This window comes from Coptis chinensis, chromosome 4 (genome assembly GCF_015680905.1).
Source record: "Coptis chinensis isolate HL-2020 chromosome 4, ASM1568090v1, whole genome shotgun sequence".
In the NCBI taxonomy this organism is placed as follows: Eukaryota; Viridiplantae; Streptophyta; class Magnoliopsida; order Ranunculales; family Ranunculaceae; genus Coptis; species Coptis chinensis.
Window position 1 is genome coordinate 24,944,115 of NC_141459.1, and position 22,012 is coordinate 24,966,126.

At 36.9% G+C, this 22,012-nt stretch overlaps 2 protein-coding genes across 3 annotated transcripts; both read left to right on the plus strand.

Moving 5' to 3' along the window:
• Positions 1–8,264: 8,264 nt before the first annotated feature.
• ARC5 (P-loop containing nucleoside triphosphate hydrolases superfamily protein) lies at positions 8,265–15,160 on the plus strand. The gene is made up of 17 exons (XM_086607702.1): positions 8,265–8,684; positions 8,763–8,927; positions 9,015–9,137; positions 9,306–9,527; positions 10,802–10,935; positions 11,024–11,116; positions 11,275–11,338; positions 11,565–11,613; positions 12,031–12,113; positions 12,431–12,588; positions 12,675–12,735; positions 12,833–12,895; positions 13,009–13,109; positions 13,674–13,731; positions 13,812–14,132; positions 14,576–14,740; positions 14,916–15,160. The coding sequence occupies exons 1-17, from the start codon at positions 8,370–8,372 to the stop codon at positions 14,979–14,981; spliced, it is 2,241 nt and encodes a 746-aa protein (XP_086463828.1). The 5' UTR covers positions 8,265–8,369; the 3' UTR covers positions 14,982–15,160.
• A 165-nt stretch (positions 15,161–15,325) lies between these two features.
• On the plus strand, positions 15,326–21,438 carry LOC147502861 (glucose-inhibited division family A protein). Of its 2 annotated transcripts, none has more exons than XM_086607700.1 (13): positions 15,326–15,655; positions 15,756–15,895; positions 16,004–16,095; positions 16,324–16,437; positions 17,142–17,472; positions 17,948–18,127; positions 18,485–18,565; positions 18,688–18,906; positions 19,211–19,389; positions 19,663–19,829; positions 20,016–20,233; positions 20,326–20,418; positions 20,740–21,438. In XM_086607700.1, the coding sequence occupies exons 1-13, from the start codon at positions 15,358–15,360 to the stop codon at positions 20,917–20,919; spliced, it is 2,292 nt and encodes a 763-aa protein (XP_086463826.1). In that variant the 5' UTR covers positions 15,326–15,357; the 3' UTR covers positions 20,920–21,438. The 2 variants fall into 2 exon arrangements, with proteins under 2 accessions (XP_086463826.1, XP_086463827.1); XM_086607701.1 differs by having other exon boundaries at positions 15,329–15,655; positions 19,247–19,389.
• The last annotated feature ends 574 nt before the right edge of the window (positions 21,439–22,012 follow it).

Below are 22,012 nucleotides of genomic sequence, written 5' to 3' on the forward strand. Positions count from 1 at the left end.
TTTACTTATTACATTATGCACTTATCTATCTTCTGTATTGATAGGTTTATGTTTGCGAAGTTTGCCGAGAAGAACATCAAGCTCTTGGACTGTCACTAGTAAGAAACATTTCGATATTATTTGTCATCGTGGATGTAGTTTTTTGCCTCCGAGAATTTAATGGAATTGAGGATGCTCGCGCCTTGTTGGTTTGGAAGTACATTGGTAGTTTTGCGCCTAAAGTTCTCAAGAAGGCATTGGGATTTTGCACCATTCATGTAAATAACAGTGACATATTCTTCTTTGAATTTAAGCAGCATTTTCATTTTATGGTTTTTAAGTATATGTTTATTTACTGGTTTTGAAGGGTTGGGCCAATTAATACAGAATGAAGGAAAGGAAAGTTATGACTCGCGAAAACTTGGTTAGTGTGTGAGTGTGGTGCTGTTGCTGGGTGGAGTGTGTGTTAGGTGTTGCTGCTGGGTACCTGCCTGCTTCTTGCTACTGCTGCTGCCATGGACCTGCTGGTGCCCTTTGGTGTTTAGTTCTTCTGTGAAGGGCTAAGTATCAAAAGCTTTTGGTACTTAAGTCATGATGGCTTTTCTTGTCATTTTATAAGTCGTTGTCCACTGGTTCCTTATAAGTGTTAGAACCGGTTCTTTGTAAGTGTAAAGCGTTAATACAATTGTTGAGTGAAATTTACTATGTGGGACTACGATGTAGCAGGTTACAATTATATTGTTTGTTGAGAATACAATGTTATATATATTAAATATTTTTAATACAAGATTTCTTCTTTTATTTGTGTGGTAATCAGATGTGGATGGATGAATGGAAACAATTGTATAGTAGTGATTAGAGCACTTGCAGGTAGTTTCTAAATATATGGCAGCGTGCATTATTATGTTTTTTTAAAAAGCAAAACGAAAATATTATTAGTGACGCCATAATGTCGTCACAAATTCAAAATACCGTCACAAAATTACTGATGCCAAAATGCCGTCACAAAATTACTGACGCCAAAATACAGTCACAAATTACTGACACCAATATGCCGTCATAAATTTTTGTGACGCAAATTGAGACGCCTAAACTGTGACGCCTATTTGGCGTCACAAATATAAGTAGATATAAGGCGTCACAAAAAGCTGTTTTGGTGTAGTGCAAGTTCGTGAAAGAATGCAAGGCGTGGACAAGTAGATATAAGTAGTTTCTATTTTAATGCCTCTCCCAACATTTTCTGAAGCACCTAGTTCCATTTTGGGTTTATCATCCTCTGGGGGATTGGACACAGATGTTTGGCATGAATCTCAGTTTAGAAATATCCCTTCTACCTATTTCCTTTCACCTATTGCTTGCCCAGATATAGTCTTGGCGTGCCTTAGATGTCTTAGCGCTAGTCTGTTTTCGAGCTAAATTTTGGTTTAGTTAGAGTTTGAACTAGTTTTATTTTAAAATACGAAAAAGTAAGGTATGGAAGTCTTCTTTTCAACCTAATCGACCTCGACGCATTCCAAGGTTTGTGGATATGGTTACGGTGTTCGGAAGTTAGTACATCATAATTTTCTGACTGCAGAAATCCAGATCTGTGCCTGTTTTCGAACCACTTTTTCACATAGTTAGGTTCTGATTCAAACTCTCGCCGAAACATTAAAGAGTGAGTTTTCTGAGTCTTCTTTCCAACCCAATTAGACTCGATGCATTCCGAGGTCTGTAGAGACAACTATGATGTCGGGAAGTTTGGTTGACATAAAATAGTGTGTTAGAATTCCGTTTCTGCGCACTGTGTTCGGGTCCAGTTTTCATATAGTTATAGTGAGAGTTAGTATTTTTGTAAAACATGAAAGAGTAATTTCTGAGAGTCTTCTTTTCAAAGCAAAAAGCCTTGTAGCGTTTGGATACCTGTGGAATGGGTTGTGCCATTCGGAAGATAGTCCGTCAAAAATCTAGTTTGCTGAAAAATTAGGATTTTTACCGTTTTCAACTTAAGTTTTCTTCTAGATGGGCTGAGGTTGGGACTCCGAGTTCTGCATGAAAAAGTATGTCTACATACTCTAGTTTCTAAATATTTAAGTTACATGTCATTTGGATGAATGTAGAAAAAACTATAGCATTGACTATGTGGCTGGTAAGAACTACGAAGGCTTGATTCCAATTTTGAAAGATTTGGATACGTAGGCAGCTTTGAGCAAAAATGCAACCACTACACTACACTATATCTATAATATATATATTAGTTTGTGTGATAACTATGTGATTTTTTTAGAAATTATTGTTGTTTTGAGACTACATAAATATATATGTGTGAGATAGAAGTTGTATATGAATATAGACTTTAGTATATGTGGACTTGTTTTGGACATTAGTGTGTGTGGACTTGAATTTGGGCTAATTAACTATTTGTTTACGATATTGTGTATATGAGTGTGGTTATGTAAATTGTATTTGTTTGATTATAAGTCTGTTTACATTCAATGATATTTAAGTGCTTGATTTGCCTTGACGTGCGAAAATGACTCTCTGCATGTATGGTCTGTTTTGACATGAGTAATGCTAGTATAATTATAAATGATAATAATGTTTTAATGTGTCGCCCACATATTTAGAACTCTCCACGCCTCAGGATTTGGTAATGAGATATTATGACTTGTGATGTCATGTGATAGATGGATTGAATGGGCCATGAATGACCCAATAGTTTGGACTGCCCTATAGAGGAACTAAGGTATTCGCCTTGCGGTTTGGTTGTATTCCTTGAATGTACGAGAATGTAGGTTTGGGTATTCCTTTAATGTGGCGGGAATGACTCAGGGCATTCATTGAATGTGCCATGAATGGCCCGTTAGTGTTATGATGCGTATTCCTTAAATGTGGCGGGAATGACCCAAGGTATTCATTGAATGTGCCATGAATGACCTAAGATTTTATGGCCAAAGAGGTTGTGATTATGTGTATGGAAAGCCCAGAGATGGCTGTGATATAGTGATACTAGGTGGGAGAGAGGCACTCGTGTATGTGTGATTTGGCAAATGTGTGGAGTGCAAATCGTGGAGTAGGAACTAAAGGTTGGGTTGAGTCTATTTATAAATGAGTCAACAATATAATTAATAAGCAAAGTGAAATATTGATTTTACATATGAGTGAGTTATTGCCTATGAATATTTGTGTATTATGATGTATATGCTTTCTTACAAAGAAATATAGAGGTGGTTTGTGTGAGGTTATGGATGTGAAGTGTGAATGTGAATAATATTATTGAATACTTGTGATTTTTTTGTGATTATGAAATGACTCTAAAATAATATGTTATTATGAAAGCATTAATGACTTGTAATAGTATGAGATATATAGTTATGTACTTGGAAACTTTATGACGTAATGATGTCATGTGAATGACTACCCTTGATATAGGTGGTATGATAAGTAGTATTCCCTGAATATGCGGGACGAACCAGGTTATATTAATTAGACTTAAATGTCTTAAATGAGGTTTGGTTATGAATGGAAATTTGACTGGCTGAGATAAATCATTTTATTGTGATGTCTAACTCTATTTTGCAGGAGGGTAGGATCTATTAATTTTTTCTGCAGGGACGTAAATATCCTACTCTAAGACGACGTGTTGGTTTAAAGGTAAGGTATACTAAACTCATATTTAATTAAGTTATCATATGTGTATGTAATAAGTGGTATTTCTGTTGTGAGTAATCTTGGAAATGTATATTGGGATTGAAATCTTATTTGGGAAGAAACTACACGCCGTTTTGGAAAACGGAACTACATTGTCTTCCAAGTTGAAATGGTTGGTAATGTTATATTTATTAATTTGAAAGATTATTATATATATGTATGTTGTTAGTCTACTCATACCAACAAATTCAATTTGTTGACCCATGTTTGCTTTGTTTTGGTTTACGTGGGTGTGTTCTTGGAACGTAGATGGTGGAATGCAGCGGATAAAGACGCTTGATTGGGATTCGCTCTTGGAGTCTTACTGGTATAAGTTTTATGAAGTATAGAGTTTTGATTTGAAATAGATGTAATAGAGTGGTTTAGTAAATTCTTGAATTTGTACATTAATAGTTGTTCGTTTGGTTTTAATTTGATCTCATATTTTAATATCGTGGTTGTTAATGAGTTATTAGGGTTTTGTTTCATCCTGGATTTTCAGAAGATGGAATAGGGTGTGGATAATTTCCTATTTTTAATTTTCTGAAAATTTGGGGTGTGACACACCTCGTTGTGAATTGTAAGACGGATGAAAGTGATAGTAGTCGGTTTGGTAGTTTATGGGCCCCCGACCTTGTCGACCACCCCGAGTGGTACTGTGTCCACGATTTGGATTGGAATTATGGGAAGAGAGTAAAGCAGTAGTGGGATTTGTGGTGGATGAATTGATATTCAGGGATTCAAATGTCAGGAGTCGAGCACGAAGATCAAAGAAAGGAGGGAGAGGGGGGTTTTGAAGAATGGCTGTCACAAGCATTTTATAATCAGAACCGAGGCCACGCATAACAGAGGTAACAAGATCAGTATCCTTAATAGGTTCATTGATAGCAGCAAGGGAGTCTGAGAGAGTCTTGGCAGGTTGGAGATATTCAGAGACAAATTTGTTTCCTTTGGTTATAGAGAATAGTTGGAAGCGTATATGAGTTGCGTTTGCAAGAGATTGTTGAGCAAAGTTCTGTTGAAGACACTCCCATATGGTTTTTGAAGTAGATAAACCAACAACTTGTGAAAGAACCATTTCAAAAACTGTAGCATTGATTAGGCTAATGAGAGTTTGATCTGTGCGATACCAAAGGGTGTATTCAGGATTGAGAGATGATGAGATGAATTCTGGTGGACATGGGTAAGAACCATCAATGAAACGCCAATAGTTTTGGCCAATAAGAAAAGGTTTTATTTGAATTTCCTAGAGAAGAAAGTTTGTTTCTTTGAGTTTCACGGAGACAAGAGTGGAAATATTTGGTAGGGCAAGAGTTGGGGTGGTGGAAGACACTGTTGATATAGTGTTGTTTGCCATGTCGTAGGCTTAAAAATAAATAAATTAAGGGATGGAGTTAGGATTCGTCTTGCTCTTGATACCATAAACAATTGGCTTACTTTCTTCTATTCATTCATCACTTACATAAAGTTGTTTACATCGTGTATGAGATCCTAAAACTTAGGAAGCTCTGTACAAGATAACTACTGAGAATATATCTATGATATCCAAGATACTGCTGAGAATATATCTAAGATCTCTAGCTTATCCAGACATAGAAGGTTCGTCAATACTTGTAAGCGTACGAAAGACCGTTGATGTTATAACTTGCTAAAGTTTGATCATCATCGAGTTCTTCTCCTAAGTTCATCTATCGCAACTTCACTTTGTAGATTGGCAAGAGGGTTCGAAAGCCCGACAGAGAGCACAACACGGTGGTAAAAAAATTCCTTAATTTGATCAAACATGCATAAGATTTTTTTGGTAACTTCTTTGATACCATGTACAGTGTATATTAGATTTTATAGAACTATCGTGGTCGATGAACCTAACAGTGAGTTGGAAAGAAAATATAATTAGACTGTCTCTCATTAAGTACATGCCCTATTAAGCGTTTGAACTGAATTAGGAAATTGAAGGCATGAACGCAATTGAGTTTTTTCCACGAAAGAACCAGCATCCACGTGGCTTCCATCTCTCTTGAGAGAGTGCCACCTAGGATAGAGATTGTCCACGTAAGATATATTATGCTTTAATATAGAGAGAGGTGATAAATATTCAAATTAACTTAACGGGTTTTTGGCTCCCGAATATCCAATTGACTAATTAATTATTTATAACGTACTATGTTTTTTTTTGACAAATAAGCCAATAGTCGTTGGCGTTTTCCCAAAAGTTTTCGTAGACCCCGTTGAGATAAATGGTTTATTTATTTCTAACTTTGAATTTTATTGATTTCCATCAAGACAATATTTTTCATAAATTGGGCTATTTTTATAGTATGTCTCTTTAAAATGAAAGTTGAAGAACTCAAAATGTAATGAAATCAAAATATGTGCTCTCAAAACCCAAATCTTCTTTGGTCTATAATTAGCAAAGGCAAATGATAAGGAGAGATCATTCTCTCCACGAATTAGAGCACACTTCGCTATTAACGCTATTAACCGTTCAAAATGATAGATCCTACTCAAACCCAATTAAAAATTAAAATAAGTAGGCAAACCCCAAAAAATAGGAAAGAGTAAAAAACTTGTGTTCCGTCAAAAGTAACATGTTATCTCTTTTTGGCAACGAGCCAGCAACCCACCGCTGCTATTCATTCAACAATCATCCGAACATCCTTAAGTATTGCCTTAAGTAGATTGTTATAAGTTTTTTATGGCATTTCTTAGTTAAGCAATTCCGAACTTCATACAAATTTTAATACATATTATTTTGTTCTTAAGAATTCTTGTTGCAAATTCTTGTTGCCATACCTATTTAAAACTCAAATTTAATCTAAATAACCAACATATTGTCATATTCTACCAATAAATTTGTCCAATTGACAACAAAGCCGATCTTTTCCATTCAAACTTTGTCGTAGTTTGTAATTATACACAACTGTGAGATGTCCGACCGACGACAATGATTTATGGAGAAAAGATGTAAACATAGGAGAAAAGATGGAGATGAGTTTTATCACTTTTATGGAGAAAAGATGGAGAGGAGTTTTGAGTTTGCAAAGAGGAAAAGACAGACGAGTTATGTTTTTTTTGAGTCCTGATAAGAGCATTCCCAATGCAAGTGGATATGGTGGGTTTGTGACTTTATTCACCTATTTTTTGTTCAAAATCTTTGCCCAATGCAAATGTGAATATGGTGGTGATTATTTTCCTAAGTCAAAACGAAGGTGAAACCTTCAACAGAGATAACAGTTGAGTTGTGAACTTCGGACAGAATATTGGATTCCATCTCGTGTGTTTTCCGTCTCGCGTGATTTTTCGACTTTTTTTTTACGTCCGACATAATCTAATATCTCATCAGAGATTATTATATACTTTGCATTGAGGAGCCCCACCTTATTTTTCACTAAAATGGTGGAAAAGAGAAAAAATACTGTCTAAATAAAGGTGAATAATAGTCGACTGCATTGGAAATGGTCTAAGAGGCATTCTCTCCGTGAATTAGAGAACAACCTATAATAACCGTTGAAAAGAAGATGAAAAGAAGATGTCCCTATCTGGAGATTCCCACAAAAATTTGACGAGATTAAAATTGGAAAAAAATAAAATAAAAAAAACCATAACTCGGTGTCTGTCTTTTCTTCTCGGTCTCTTTCAAACTCAAAAACCACCTCTCCATAAAACTTATGAGAATTGCTAGCGTCCTGCCCCTCTACCGGGGTAGGACCATTCTAACCCGCAAGAAGACAAGAAAAAGTACCATACCACTTAATCAACCAGTTTCTCGTTCATTGAGAAAAACTTGTTCTCATCTTCTCTAAGTTTCAAACCATACAACACCGCCAAGTTGCAAACCACTACAACCACCGGCGACCACACCAAATTTATTTGTAAATCAAAGATTATTTATCTAAATCTTCTTCTTGGCTTTGGCCAATAATTAACGATGATAATTTAGACCCAATGAAGCAACCCATGTTGAAACTCAAAAGTTTCATTTTTTTTTCTGCAAATTCACCCAAAGATCCAAAATAACATCTAAATGATTCCATGCCAATATTAAAGTTTTAAAAAAAATTGAAAAAAAAAAGAGGAAAATTATTTCTAAATGAATGGGTTATACATAACAACTCTAGATACTATTCATCCATTATTGTCCATTTTTCTTCTCAATTGATGGCTGGTTTTTGGCGTAAAATTATCCTGTTTTATTTCAAAACCATGTAGAGTCCAACCGGCCAAACAATTGTGAAGTTAGTGATTTCCATTTTAGTGGGTTAGGATGGTCCTTATTTCGCTAGCAATTCTCAAAACTTATTTCTTTCTTTTGGGGTGCTTATTTTTTTTTTATTTTTTAATTGGGTTTGAGTATGAGCTATCGTTTTGGACGGTTAATAGCAAAGTGCGTTCTAATCTCTCCTAATCTTTTTTTTTTCTAATTATTACTGTAGACTGTCTGTCAGATATTTTGAGCTCTATAACGCCACGTGGGAATCTCGAGATAAGGCCCATCTTCTTTTCAACGGTTATTATTACAAGTTGCGCTCTAATTCAACGGTTATCAGGACGGGCGGATGCAACTCTTTTAATGTGTTGCCTAAAAAGAGAAAAAAAAAAAAGGAGTTGCTCATAAACAAACTCATGTAAATGACCACTTTCTCCCCTTGAAACCCCATTCAGAGAAATTCTCTTCCTCACATTTCTCATCACTCTCAGTCAGTTGCTCATTTTTCTCTACAATGAACACCAAAATTATTGAAGACCAATCAAAAATATACGAAGCATACAATGAACTACATGGACTAGCACAGGAGTTCGATACACCATTTGATGCACCAGCTGTTTTAGTAGTTGGCCATCAAACTGATGGAAAAAGTGCACTGGTTGAAGCTTTAATGGGTTTTCAGTTCAATCATGTTGGTGGTGGTACTAAAACTAGACGACCCATTACTCTTCATATGAAATATGATCCTGATTCTGAAGTGCCCATTTGTCGTCTTGTTTCTGATAATGACCCCTTTGTTGCTGAAGAAAAATCTCTTCAGGAAATTCAAGCAAGTCCATTTTTTTGTTTACTTTTGTATTTTTTAGTGGTTGCACTGGGAAAGATGTTTACTTGCAATCTTGTGCAGGCTTATATTGAAGCTGAGAATATGAGGTTGGAGAATGAACCATGTCAGTTTTCTGCTAAGGAGATAATCGTTAGAGTGGACTATAAATATTGTCCAAACCTTACCATAATAGACACACCTGGCCTTACTGCTCCAACTCCTGGTCGTAGAAGTCGATCATTGCAGGTGTGTCGTGAATTTGGACGTCATAAGCTTTAGCATCACTTTTAAGTTAGTGGTCATAATGGTGTTTGAGTACTTCATGTTTGACAGGGGCAAGCTCGTTCAGTGGAGTCTCTTGTGCGAGCTAAAATGCAACACAAAGAGTTTATCATCTTATGCCTTGAGGATTGCAGTGATTGGAGCAATGCTACTACTCGAAGGGTGGTGATGCAAGTAGGTGTCCTCAATTGCTTATTCTTATGACCTTTTCTTTTTTCACCTGAGTAAAACTTAATTAATAAATTGGTGCTATCATGCCTTACTATTTTTGGTAACCATACAAAATTGTTTGTGATACTACATGGAAAACTAAAATCTTTAGTTTTCATTGTTTATGTGCAGATTGATCCCGAGTTGTCAAGATCTGTAATTGTGTCGACAAAACTTGACACGAAAATACCCCAATTTGCACGTTCTTCAGATGTTGAAGTTTTTCTAAGGCCACCTGCTTGTAGGCTTGATGGTTGCATGTTGGGAGACTCTCCCTTCTTTACGTCTGTGCCCTCTGGAAGAGTTGGGTCTGGACGCGAATCTGTTTTCAGATCAAATGACGAGTTTAAACAGGTTAGTGCTAGACTATCTAGAGTACGTACTGGTTCTGTATGATTACCTGATTTCATTAGTTTAATATCCTCACACTTGACTGAATTATATATTTCAATATTTTCATTACCCTTGATTACTTCACTTGGATCATCCACGATAGCATACTGATGTATTGATCATCTGATGTCTCAAATGTGTAGTACTCTTGTATGGGACCAAACAAGTAAATTATTGTTAAGTACCTAATACACCATATGAATTCAATATGTAGGAATTGTGAGCCTTAAATTGCTGATTACATTGTAAACGTTACAAGTTACACATCCTTTCCATATATAGTTAAATAAATATTTTTTATCAACTATAACAGCTGTATTATACATTACATTCACAAGTAAGTATGTCTTATTGGCTCTTCATATTTAGCTAGAAAGTGTCTCACCAGAAAATGGCATTAACTTTATAAAAGGAACCAAAAGATTTTTGTCTTTTTTAAGTGGACTGCACATTTGAATCATAAGTATAGTTTTTGTAAAATGGTATAATGGCTGAATATCAACATATCCCCTTGGATGCACTATACGTTTAGGACATGAAAATTCTTTTCTTAAACTGCAACGCCTTAGGTTTTAGAGGAACGTTAGGGTTGCCACTTGCAAGGTTGTTTAGAGAGTTCAGAGAACAGAGGAACTTCATGTTAGATGAGAGTCACTTTAACCTTCACATATGCCATGGCTTTTGTCCTCGTGGTATTTTATCACCATCTCTTTGTAACTTGAAAGTTCTCTCAACCCGACTCTGCTCTTTTAATTAAAAGGTTCACTTTTGCTGAGCAAAGACCTGCATCTCAGAATTGATTTTACAAACTTTGTTTGTATGAATCACTTTGCCTCCCTTTTTTACTTACATTATTTTCATGTGTGTGGTGGTTGTCTTCTGTCTCAACGTCTTAATTGATGGCAACTTGCACATTAAGATGGCGGACTTCACCTTGTCTTGTTATTCTCAAAAAAACGACCACTTCTAAACACTCCACGTTACTAAACATAGCCATAATATTGACTGGGCCATCTTGTTAGGGGATGCTCCATTCGCAGTTTGAGTTGAGCACATGTTAAAACAACTTTTTGAATTGTACTTGCTGCACATACGAATTCTTTCAAATCTAAAAGGAAAATGAATTTACATGTAATAGTTTCTTTTGTTCCTTCAGTGATGATTTTTAGAACGCTTTTATTTTGAGGGCATCAAGTTCCCTGCTGGGTAAATAAGCATTCTTTTTCTCAGAGCAGGCTATTTCCTCAAGAGAGATGGAAGATGTTGCATCCTTGGAGGAAAAATTAGGCCGATCTCTATCAAAGGAAGAAAGAAGTAGAATAGGTGTAAGCAGCCTTAGGTTGTTTCTCGAGGAACTGCTTCAGAAGAGGTAAACAGCATAACACACCAGATCAGCACAGTATAATTTCATTGATATGTTTTAGACTAATAGTGTCATTCTTAATGTCATTCTGAAGGTATATGGATAACGTTCCATTGATCATCCCACTTCTTGAAAAGGAACACAGGAGCACATCAAGAAAGCTAAATGAATTAAATGAGGAGCTTAGGTCAGAACAGTTTGTTTGACAGTTATTTGATGATTTCCCATCATCCAATGGTTGTAAAACGTGGATACCTCGGTTTCTAACGAGATTCTGTTTTATCTAGAATTGTAACCATTATTGATCAGTGAACACTCAGGTTCTTTTTTTTTGTATATATGCAGCAATCTAGATGAAGGGAAATTGAAGGAGAAAGGACGGATATTTCATGATGCCTTCCTAACCAAGGTCGTAATTGATTTGGGCATATTCGTTTGTAGGAAAAATATATATTGCATAAATATGTTTGGCTGGGGGTGATATTAGTCATTCTTTCTGGCAATAAGATTCTTAAGTTTTATTCTGGGAGTTATTGTATTTCTCTGTAATGCTACATTTATTTCTAAATTCGCAATTGGAGTGAGTTCATGTGAATTAATCAGGAGCCTTTGTTCGTTTGTTCTCTGCTGCTCAGTTGTCATTGCTGTTGAAAGGAACCGTGGTTGCCCCTCCTGATAAATTTGGTACGATAATTTCCATTTTATACGACTTGTATGCTATTCGTCAAGTGATGTATGACCAGTGATTCCATTGCGATGGATGCAATCCAAAATGAACCGTTTCTATTACTTTTCATTTCTAAGGTCATACTTAGGGCAGGGAATCGGGTCAGATTTGACCCGAATCCGACCCGACTCCGAATAGTTCGGGTTCGGGTCGATTTTTATATTCGTTTACTTATTCGGGTCGGGTTCGGATATATTTTTTGGACTTTTTTTGAATTTTTAGTGTTATCCGATCGGGTTAGTCGGGTTCCGATATTAAATTTCGGATATAATCGGGTTCGGATTCAGATATAGCCATATCCGACCCGAACCCGACCCGATCCCTGCACTAGTCATACTTCTGTCGTTTAAGAGAAAATCTGCTTTTGCTGACAGGGGAAACATTACAAGATGAAAGAGTTAATGGAGGAGCATTCACTGCCAATGACGGTGTCCAGTTTCCTCATAAGCTAATTCCTGTAAGTCACTAAGATGATGTTTAGGGTGTTTGGATTTATGAGCCTGTATGTATGTCTTCTGTCATTCACATCATTGTGGAGGATTATTGTAGACGATGGTTGCTTACTGTTCTAGATTGGAGTTAGCTCGATTGTATGTTTAGCTTTTTAACCTTGTGGCTTGTGTTCTTTAGCTATAGCAGTGGGTTGAAGTCCCACTTCTCTCTCTCTCTATCTTTTTTGGGTTGTTTGTATGTTTGCTGAACATTCTGTAATTGACTCGTGTTTACATGTTTGACTGGTTCAAAATTACTAGAATTGTCTTTTCACTCTTATAGAATGCCGGGATGCGTCTTTATGGCGGCGCACAATATCATCGTGCAATGGCTGAATTTCGTTTTGTGGTTGGGGCAACCAAGTGCCCACCAATCACTCGTGAAGAGATTGTAAATGCTTGTGGCGTTGAAGATATTCATGATGGAACAAACTATTCCAGGTACAGTGACTTCCAGGTTCATATCATATTGTCCTCTAGTAGCATTTCTTGCTGTAATACAGTTAACTTTCAATTTTTTTATATAGGACTGCTTGTGTGATTGCTGTTGCAAAGGCGCGTGATACATTTGAACCTTTCCTTCAGCAGGTGAAAGGTTCATCCTATTCTGCTGGTATTAGTTACTGACCAAGGATTTTAGTTTGATTATTGTACAGGTCAGTAATGTTCCTATTTCTTGCTACAGCTCGGATTTCGGCTGCTACATGTGCTAAAGAGGCTGCTTCCTATTTCTGTCTATCTTCTCCGGGTACTGATTTCTTATGTCATGAATTGATTATCTTATGTAAGTACACATTTTGTTGCATTTGGAGATGAACACCTCGTCTGCTCTTGACATCTTCCCCCATCTGATTCAAACAGAAAGATGGTGATTATTTAAGTGGCCATGAAGTTTTTCTTCAGCGTGTTGCTTCTGCGTTCAATAATTTTGCTGAATCTACTGAAAAATCATGCCGTGATAAGTAAATCTTCTTCCTCTGTTTTAAGTTAATCTGTGAATGACTTTAGTATTGTTCGACTGTCTCTTGGTCTTACTCAAATCATATAGTGTTACTTTGTTATTGATTTACCCCAATTGAAGTCTGCCTTTTATCAATTTCCTAGATTGATTTAATCATTATTGTGGAACTGGAAATCAAGGCCTGAACAAGCACTTGATCTTGTTTTGATGAGCTAATTTTCTCCACTATGTGCCTATGATTACATTATATAAAATGCTAAAACTTTTACAATTTTTATTATTGGAATTGTAGAAGGTGAGATCTGTTTGCCATCCAATATATAGAAAGTGGAAATTTTCTGTTTTACCTCTATACTCTTGAAGACAACTTTATGTAATTGTAACACAGTTGCATAGTTGATTGCTTTGAGGGTGAAAAAAAGCGTAACCAATGGCAACAACATATGACTGGTCTTTTCTCAGTTGAGACTCATAAAGAAAAATGTGTTAAAAGTTCATTACAATTACTCCCTGCTGTTATAATTTTCCTTGTCTCAGTATATATTTGTATTTTCTTCTTTTTCAGATGTATGGAGGATTTAGTGAGCACTACCCGCTACGTCACTTGGTCCCTCCACAACAAGGTTAACATTTTAATTATTGATAAAGTTTGTACAGGAAGCAATTTATGTAGGTGATATTACTTGCTTCTATCAACTTGCAGAACCGTGCTGGACTACGCCAATTTCTAGATTCCTTTGCTGGTTCAGAACAGTCTACTCCTGCTTCTGTCTCTCAGGAGCCAGCCAGTGGGCCAGTTTTGAATGATAACAAAAATGATGTTAAGCCCAGGGTAGATGTGAAGCTTAGTCATGTAGCTTCAAACATAGACTCAAGCACTTCAGAGACTAGGCTGGTTGATCTTCTAGATACCACACTATGGAATCGGAGGCTTGCACCTTCATCCGAGAGGATTGTTTATGCCTTAGTACAACAGATATTTCATGGAATAAGAGAATATTTCCTTGCCTCTGCAGAGCTGAAGGTTGGTTTATCTTATCTCTGTGATTTACATATCATCAATAATTTTTTAGCTGTTGCCTCCAAAATGGATTCATAAACTTTGTCCAGTATCAACGATGCCTATCCTGTCGACTGAATCCATCTTGCTATTAGAATATACTGACCAGTTGAAAACTGGTGATTAGCATTCTTACACGAGAGCAAAGGTCTTTAGCTTGGTTAGTTTATATGGTTGATCTTGATTATAAGTTGCTAGTATCTTTCTCTTGGGTGACTATTCAAGGCCTTTTTGTTTGTCACCTCTCTCTCTCTTTTGTAGCTAAATGATTAATTACCAGTATCTGTGACTAGCACACTACTTCAAATTGTTGCAGTATTCAGTGGGAATGGGATTGAGCTACGACTGGCTTAATTACTGTAATATGTTGGTCTGCATTTACGTTTCTTCTCTCAATTCTGTTACAGTTCAACTGCTTTCTTTTGATGCCGGTGGTTGACAAATTGCCAGTACTCCTAAGGGAAGACCTGGACCACGCATTTGAAAATGACTTGGACAATGTTTTTGATATTACCCACTTAAGACGCTCATTGGGACAGCAGAAGAGAGAATTCGAAGTTGAGTTAAAACGGGTAAGCTCTCACCTCTAATTTGGTATTGATTCACAAAATTTGGTGGTCGAGGACGATACTGTTACGTTGTATGCTCTCAATAGAACAAGAGTTGTATTTATTCATTTTGACTTTTCTTATACTAAATGGTGTACATTTTTTTTAAACCTTTTTCTCCCTTCCTGCACTGCCACAGATACAGAGGCTGAAAGAGAAATTCAAGAAGATACACGAGCAACTAAACTCCCTCTTGTCCGGATAAGGCTTCTTAAGTTTTAAGTTTTAGTAGCAAAAGCCCTATGTGGCAAGGAGTGATTTTTCATGTTTTTTTTATGACTATACTCAACTGTTACATAATCACTGTTTTGTCTATGTCGCATAACTCTGTAAAAAAGAGCCTATTATATCAAAATCAAAAGAACTAATATAGATTAGTGACTACTGTTACGCTGAAGTTAAATTCATTCATAATTTATAAACCGACCTCATGCCTTCTGTTCTCCAAATCAACATAAACATACCCTTTCCAGAAATTTGACACCGTCTTAATCTCGGAAAGTAGAAAACGTGGCAACTTAAGCGGCCCAAAATCCCAAAATCATATCTAGTCCATAAATCATGTTTTGGGCTGAAACCTAATGGGCTTTAAGCCCAACCCAAGAAGAAAAGTTGCAAATCAATATCTTTTCACTTGTTTTATTTATTTATTTATCTTCTCTTGTTCCATGGCAACAAGTACAGTTGCAGTTCATCAACTAACTAGAATTTCTAGACATTTCCTCTTTTCTTCTTCATTTACATCACCCCTTTTATCATCACGCTCTTCTAGCTTCCTTACAAACTCCCCACAAAGAAAACTCCGCCTTCGGAACTTCAAATCCTTTGGGTTTAACTCATTTCGACAATTCACTGTCAATGCGTCAACTTCTTCTCAAGGTGAATAAACAAACCCATTTCTATACTTTATGTAGTTTGCATCAGCTCATTTTCCCTATGGTGTTCTTTGATAATGTGGTTACTTTTTACTGTTTTGTAGACTGGAAGAGTAGTGTGGAAAGATATGATGTTATTGTAGTAGGAGGAGGGCATGCTGGTTGTGAAGCTGCTCTTGCGTCTGCTCGTTTGGGGGCAAAAACTCTTTTGCTTACACTAAATATTGACAGGATTGCATGGCAGGTTGAATTTTTTTTTAGTTAGCTTTTTTTTTTTTGTCGTTTGAACAACTAATATGAGAATGAGATTTGAATACAGTCTGTTTGTTTGTGTTTTTTAACCTTGACACAGCCTTGTAATCCAGCGGTGGGTGGACCTGCAAAATCACAATTAGTACATGAAGTAGATGCACTTGGTGGGGATATTGGAAAAATTGCAGATAGGTAGTGTTAAAAAACCACTTAACTGGAAACGTTTTTCCTCAACTTGTTTATTCATGCCTGCTCTATTTTGTTTCACAATTATTTTTTATGCTACCCATATACACAAATATGTTAAGCATCTGTACGTGTACATGATAAGTGTATATTTGTTAGATGACAAAATCACTCTATTTAAAAGCAGATAATGGTTTATATTCAACTAATTGTAGTTTCCAATTCATACGGCAGGTGCTACTTACAAAAACGCACTCTCAACCTCTCGAGAGGCCCTGCTGTTCATGCGCTACGCGCCCAAACTGATAAAAGGGAATACGCGATGGAAATGAGAAGAGTTTTAGAAAGGCAAGATTGTTTATGTGATTATCCATCTTGCTCTACATCTAGTGCCAAGTTTATTGAGTTATCTTGTAGTTCTTTTGGTTTTTGTTGCTTTTGTAACTAGATCTATTATAGAGCGAAATAATTTAAGACTGAGATTAACCTACAAGTACAAAAGTACACCCACAAGAGACACTAACGACAACCCTCACCCATCTGTGTAACTATGTTAGGAGTAGACAGAACATAGGCTCCCAACTAGCCACGAAATGTTCAAAGTGCAGGCCACTAACTTCTTAAATGTCTTTGTTAAAGGAAAAAAATACTTACTAGATTGATAGTGATTACTGATTTCTTTGATCATTTCTCATTATATTTTTTTCTCAAGTGCTTACTTTCATTCCCTTAGCTCCGTATGGTTTGCTGATTTCTTTATATCGAGTCCTGGATTCGAGGTGATTGGAAGCCATATCTGAGTTTTCTTTACCTCTTTCAATATCTGTGTCTGGTTGTATTTGGGTGTCTTAATTTCGTACACTCTTATAAGTCAACATGAATAGGCTCACTTTTGTAATACATCATTTATCTTTGGGTTACCCACGATATGCAAACCTATCGTTTGACTTGGAGAAGTTGCACCATGTTTTGGAAAGGGCACACAAACAACTCTTGTAATCAGTCAACCATGAAATATTTTCTAATAACTGTTCTTATGCTTCCATTTCCAGCACTCCAAACCTTTCCATAAGGGAGGCAATGGTAACTGATGTTTTAGTTGGCAAGAATGACAATGTGGAAGGAGTTCGCACTTTCTTTGGAATGACTTTTTGTGCTCCTTCTGTTGTTCTCACAACTGGCACATTTATGAGTGGGAAAATCTGGGTTGGAAAAACGTCTATGCCTGCTGGGAGGGCTGGTGAGTCAGCTTCTTATGGACTTACTGAAAACCTACAGAGCTTTGGATTTGAAACTGATCGGTTGAAAACTGGAACTCCTGCACGTGTTGACTCCCGCACTGTTGACTTCTCCGGACTGGAACCCCAACATGGAGATGAAGAGGTCCTACTATCTAACCACATAAGACCCATAAACTCTGATACAAGTATAAACACACTCAGATTTCAAGTGGAGATCTATAATTTGCATCCAGAAACAAATTCTTAAGAATACGGTGTGGTATCCCGTAATTTCATGGCTATCCACTGATTTCATCACAGCCTTGTGGCTAATGAATATGAAGCAGTAACCAATTGGGTACTGGACTTCTGTACTCCTGTCTTCTGAATTAATATAAAGTAGATATGAACCTTGAGAAAAAATTGATATTTCTCAAGTTATTGAGGTTAATTTCTCTACATCAGTTGCATTATGTGATTTTATGATGACATAAGACCATTTTGATATCATTGATTTCAGATGGATGTCAAACTCAAATGGTTAGACTGGTAGAGGATAATGCGTTTTATTTTTCTTATTGAAGAATCAGTTGCATTGCACTGTCTTATACTCAATTATTGTATCTTCTGTTAAACAGGTCAGTTGGTTCAGTTTTGATCCTGATTATCACATTGAAAGGGAACAGATGTGCTGCTATTTGACGCGTACCACCAAAATAACCCACCAGCTTATTAGAGACAACTTGCATGAAACTCCTACTTATGGAGGCTGGGTTGAGTCTAAGGGGCCCAGATACTGCCCATCTATTGAAGATAAGGTACACTTCATACTCCCTTCGGCTCTGCTAAGTGTCAATGGTATATTACTCGTTTGTGCTGGCATTTAGGTCCAAACTCAGAGTTGATGTTTGGATAGGATGTTTCTACAAAAGGTCTCCTATGAAGGACTGATTTAGAGCACGTTGAAGATCAATACCTCTAAAATCCCGAGCTTGTTCTGTTTTTAATGTGAATTAGTATTAAAATACTGCATAAATAGGGTCACATAAATAGAGGTCTTCCTAATTAGCAAATTGCTAAATCACTTTTTACATTTTCTGCATGGAAAATAGGTCAGTATGACGTATGTGAATAAGGATCTTCAAGTTTCTTGATACCTTTTCTTTTGGGTCTAGATAGTAAGGTTTCAGGGTAAGGACTCTCATCAGATATTTCTTGAACCTGAAGGTCGAACGGTACCCGAACTGTACGTCCAGGTAAATACTGTGCTTCTTTGTTCTAACATTCCCTCTTTCAAACTATGTGGTTATGACGCTACTTATCTGGGGGGTTATTGCCTCTGTTAAAGTTTTAACCATCAGTGCATGCATTTGTATAGGGGTTTTCAACAGGTCTACCTGAGAGGCTTCAATTGCCACTCCTGAGAACATTACCTGGACTTGAGAACTGTTCAATGCTGAGGCCTGCATATGCTGTGGAATATGATTTTTTGCCTGCGCACCAGTGTTCCAGGTCTCTCATGACCAAAAAGATTGATGGACTTTTCTTCTCTGGTCAGATAAATGGAACAACAGGCTACGAAGAAGCTGCTGCTCAGGTTTTTATGTTATTTTTCACTCTAAATATTTTATTTATGTTTCTGACATTTAGTTTTATTTATTTAACTAAATGATATATTCATTAGCTTTTTTTAGTGTTCTTAAGCCGTTATCTTTATTGTTTCTTTCCTGTGTTTCTGTTGGCACTAGGTTTGTGATGTCATTAGTTCACACAATTTCTCTTTCCAGGATTGAGATGTTTTTTTAGTGTTATTAAAACACAGACAATCTAGTTCAATACAAGTTAACTTTAGGGAATTATCAGTGGTTTTGGTTATAAATATGTGTCCATGTGGCCAGAAGGTCTGTGTACAGTGCCTTATGTACCCTTTCACACAGGGCATTATTGCTGGAGTTAATGCAGCAAGGTGTTCAGATGGAAAGCCTCTTATCACTCTTGAAAGAGAAAGCAGCTACATAGGGACTTTGATTGATGATCTTGTTACAAAAGACCTTCGGGAACCATACCGTGTCTTAACAAGGTACTGTGGAGCAAACTTGTGTGTACTTGATGGTCAATATGACTGTAGTTGTGAGCTTATGTGCAGTCTTATGACATCCCAATCTATACATTGAATTTGTTATAAAAAATTTCGCTCTCCTACGTACTAGATTAACGTACAGGTAAGAAAAAGTACTAAAGTAACGTAATCCTTGAGACATAAAATTTGGATTTGAGAATATTATGTCGTCTTTTCTGAATTTTATGAGGAATACCTAATCATTTATTATGATAATATTTTGTAATCTTTCAGCCGTTCAGAATACCGGCTACTTCTTCGAGCTGATAATGCTGATAGCCGTCTGACACCTTTGGGTCGGGAGATTGGTTTAATAGATGATAGACGGTGGAAACTATACCAGGATAAGCAAGAGCATATTTTGGAGGAAAAACAGCGTTTAAAGGCAGTGAGGATTTCAGGTACATAGGCATTGTCATTTCCTACGTAACATACTAGAGTAGTAGTGTTTCAATGATAGTATTTTCCTGGTTCAAGTCTTTTTCAACACGGTCGATCCTTCATTATCACATTCCCAAATGGATCTTTAGTTGTTAATTGCTATGTTGTGAAATCCATATTTCTTAATTTTTACCACTGTGCTTTAGGGGGAGACTTGGCTGCTGATGTAACCCTGTCGTCTGGTCAGCCAGTGAAAGATTATTCAACATTGGAGAGCCTTCTGAAAAAACCCCATGTTCAATATAAAATTCTTGATAAGCATGGTTTTGGGAATGGAAGTCTATCTAGAGCTGAGAAAGATTGTGTAGAAATTGATATCAAGTATGAAGGTTTCATTGCACGTCAAAAAACCCAACTCAGAGAGGTAAGTTGATTGTTGTATTCAGTATGGTTCACCCTGTTATTACTGCTCCTTGATCAGGAGCACGGTATCTTATTGGCTTTTTGCTCATGCAGATTGCTAATCTACAGCAAAAATCACTCCCAGATGACCTGGACTACAATGCAATGACAACATTGTGTTTGGAAGCACGTGAAAAACTTAGCAAGGTCTGTAGCACGAGCTGTGGCCTCTTTTTCTTGCCATTAGTAATGCGAGAATTTTGACCCGACACAATACAAGACACTAAAAATTTCAATGAACTAACTGAATGTGTATCACTAAGAAACTAGTCACACAGTTATGACGAAGCTCCTGGAAAGACTTAATTGATGGGTTGTGTAGAGGGTAGAGTAGTGGTAGACCCAAGTTTGCTTGTATCTGCATGTCGTACTTTGACAGTTTGACTTACATTGCTGTGCGCAAGTTCACTTATAAACAATGTCACTCTGGTATATACTGTTAAGAAATGGTATCTATGATCTCTGCAGGTCCGTCCGCAAACCATAGGCCAAGCAAGCAGAGTTGGTGGAGTGAGTCCAGCCGACATTACTGCGCTCCTCATTATCCTTGAAACCAACCGAAGGAAGGCGCACGAGCTAAACAGGCACAAGATTTTGACAACCATGATGGTCGATGCTGAACAAAATGCCTCCACACCTGTCAGGTAGAGGACAGACTCCATGGATTCCAATAGTTCCATGCCCTGTCTTCTGTCCTAGACATGCAGTTATTCAGGCATGTAATTGGCGTACATGTCAGTAATACTGCATGCGGAGAGGAAAAAAGGAACAAAGAATGTAACTAGAAGAGTTCTGTTCTTGTGGTCGTTTAGCTCTCCAAGTTTTTTCACGGTAAACACAAGTGGCTGATTTAGCAGAGCAGGAAGAGTATAAATTACAGTCTTGCAGAACTGTCCATCCTCGTCTTTTTTTAGCTGCCGATGAACCTATCAAACATCTGCCAATGACCTTTCAAACATCTGAAGTATCTGAAAACCAAATTGATATTCATCTGCGTGTTGTCTTTCAGTACGTCACTACACTGAACCTACATCTGTAGAGCATCCAGCAAGATTACTTGTATGTAGATTGACATCCTTCAACAGAATCCAATCTATTGTTGAGTACTCATATATTGCTTATTTATTGCAACAGTATTTATGTAAATGCAATTTATACGTTTAACAATTTTTTTGCCATTCATTCTGTATCGTGTTTTGCTGTAGTTGTGACTGTTACCAATACACACAAATTAAGGGTCTAATGTCTGGAAGTTGGACGCTAGAAACACTGGAAGTTGCATTAATTTCGCAACTATATATGTCCTTAGCAGAGTGATTCTTTGCTCCCAGCGTTGGTTCCTCCAAGCGCTCAGAAAGGAAAGGAAAAGTGGAATAAACCAACAAACGTGTGTATTCCTTCTTGTTCGGCAGTCTCTTCATCTTCTTCCCGCAAAAACGTGTATTCATTTCATTTCTATAGCCGACATGAACATAGATACTACTCTGATTTGGAGTAGGTATTTTATAATGATATTACTAATTAATCAGGCCGTAATTGGATGTCTAGTATGTTTTGTTGTTAGGGCTTGTTCTTAATGCATTCGAACCTTTTCTCCTGCCAAAACAAGACATGGGTGTCCCCGCATACCATGTTTGGTGTAAACAAGTGCTCAAACTCAAGATCATTAAAACTTTCATAGGCGATCCGAAGATGGCACTCATGTTAACAATAATGTCATACTTTGGTCGTGCATTAGCGA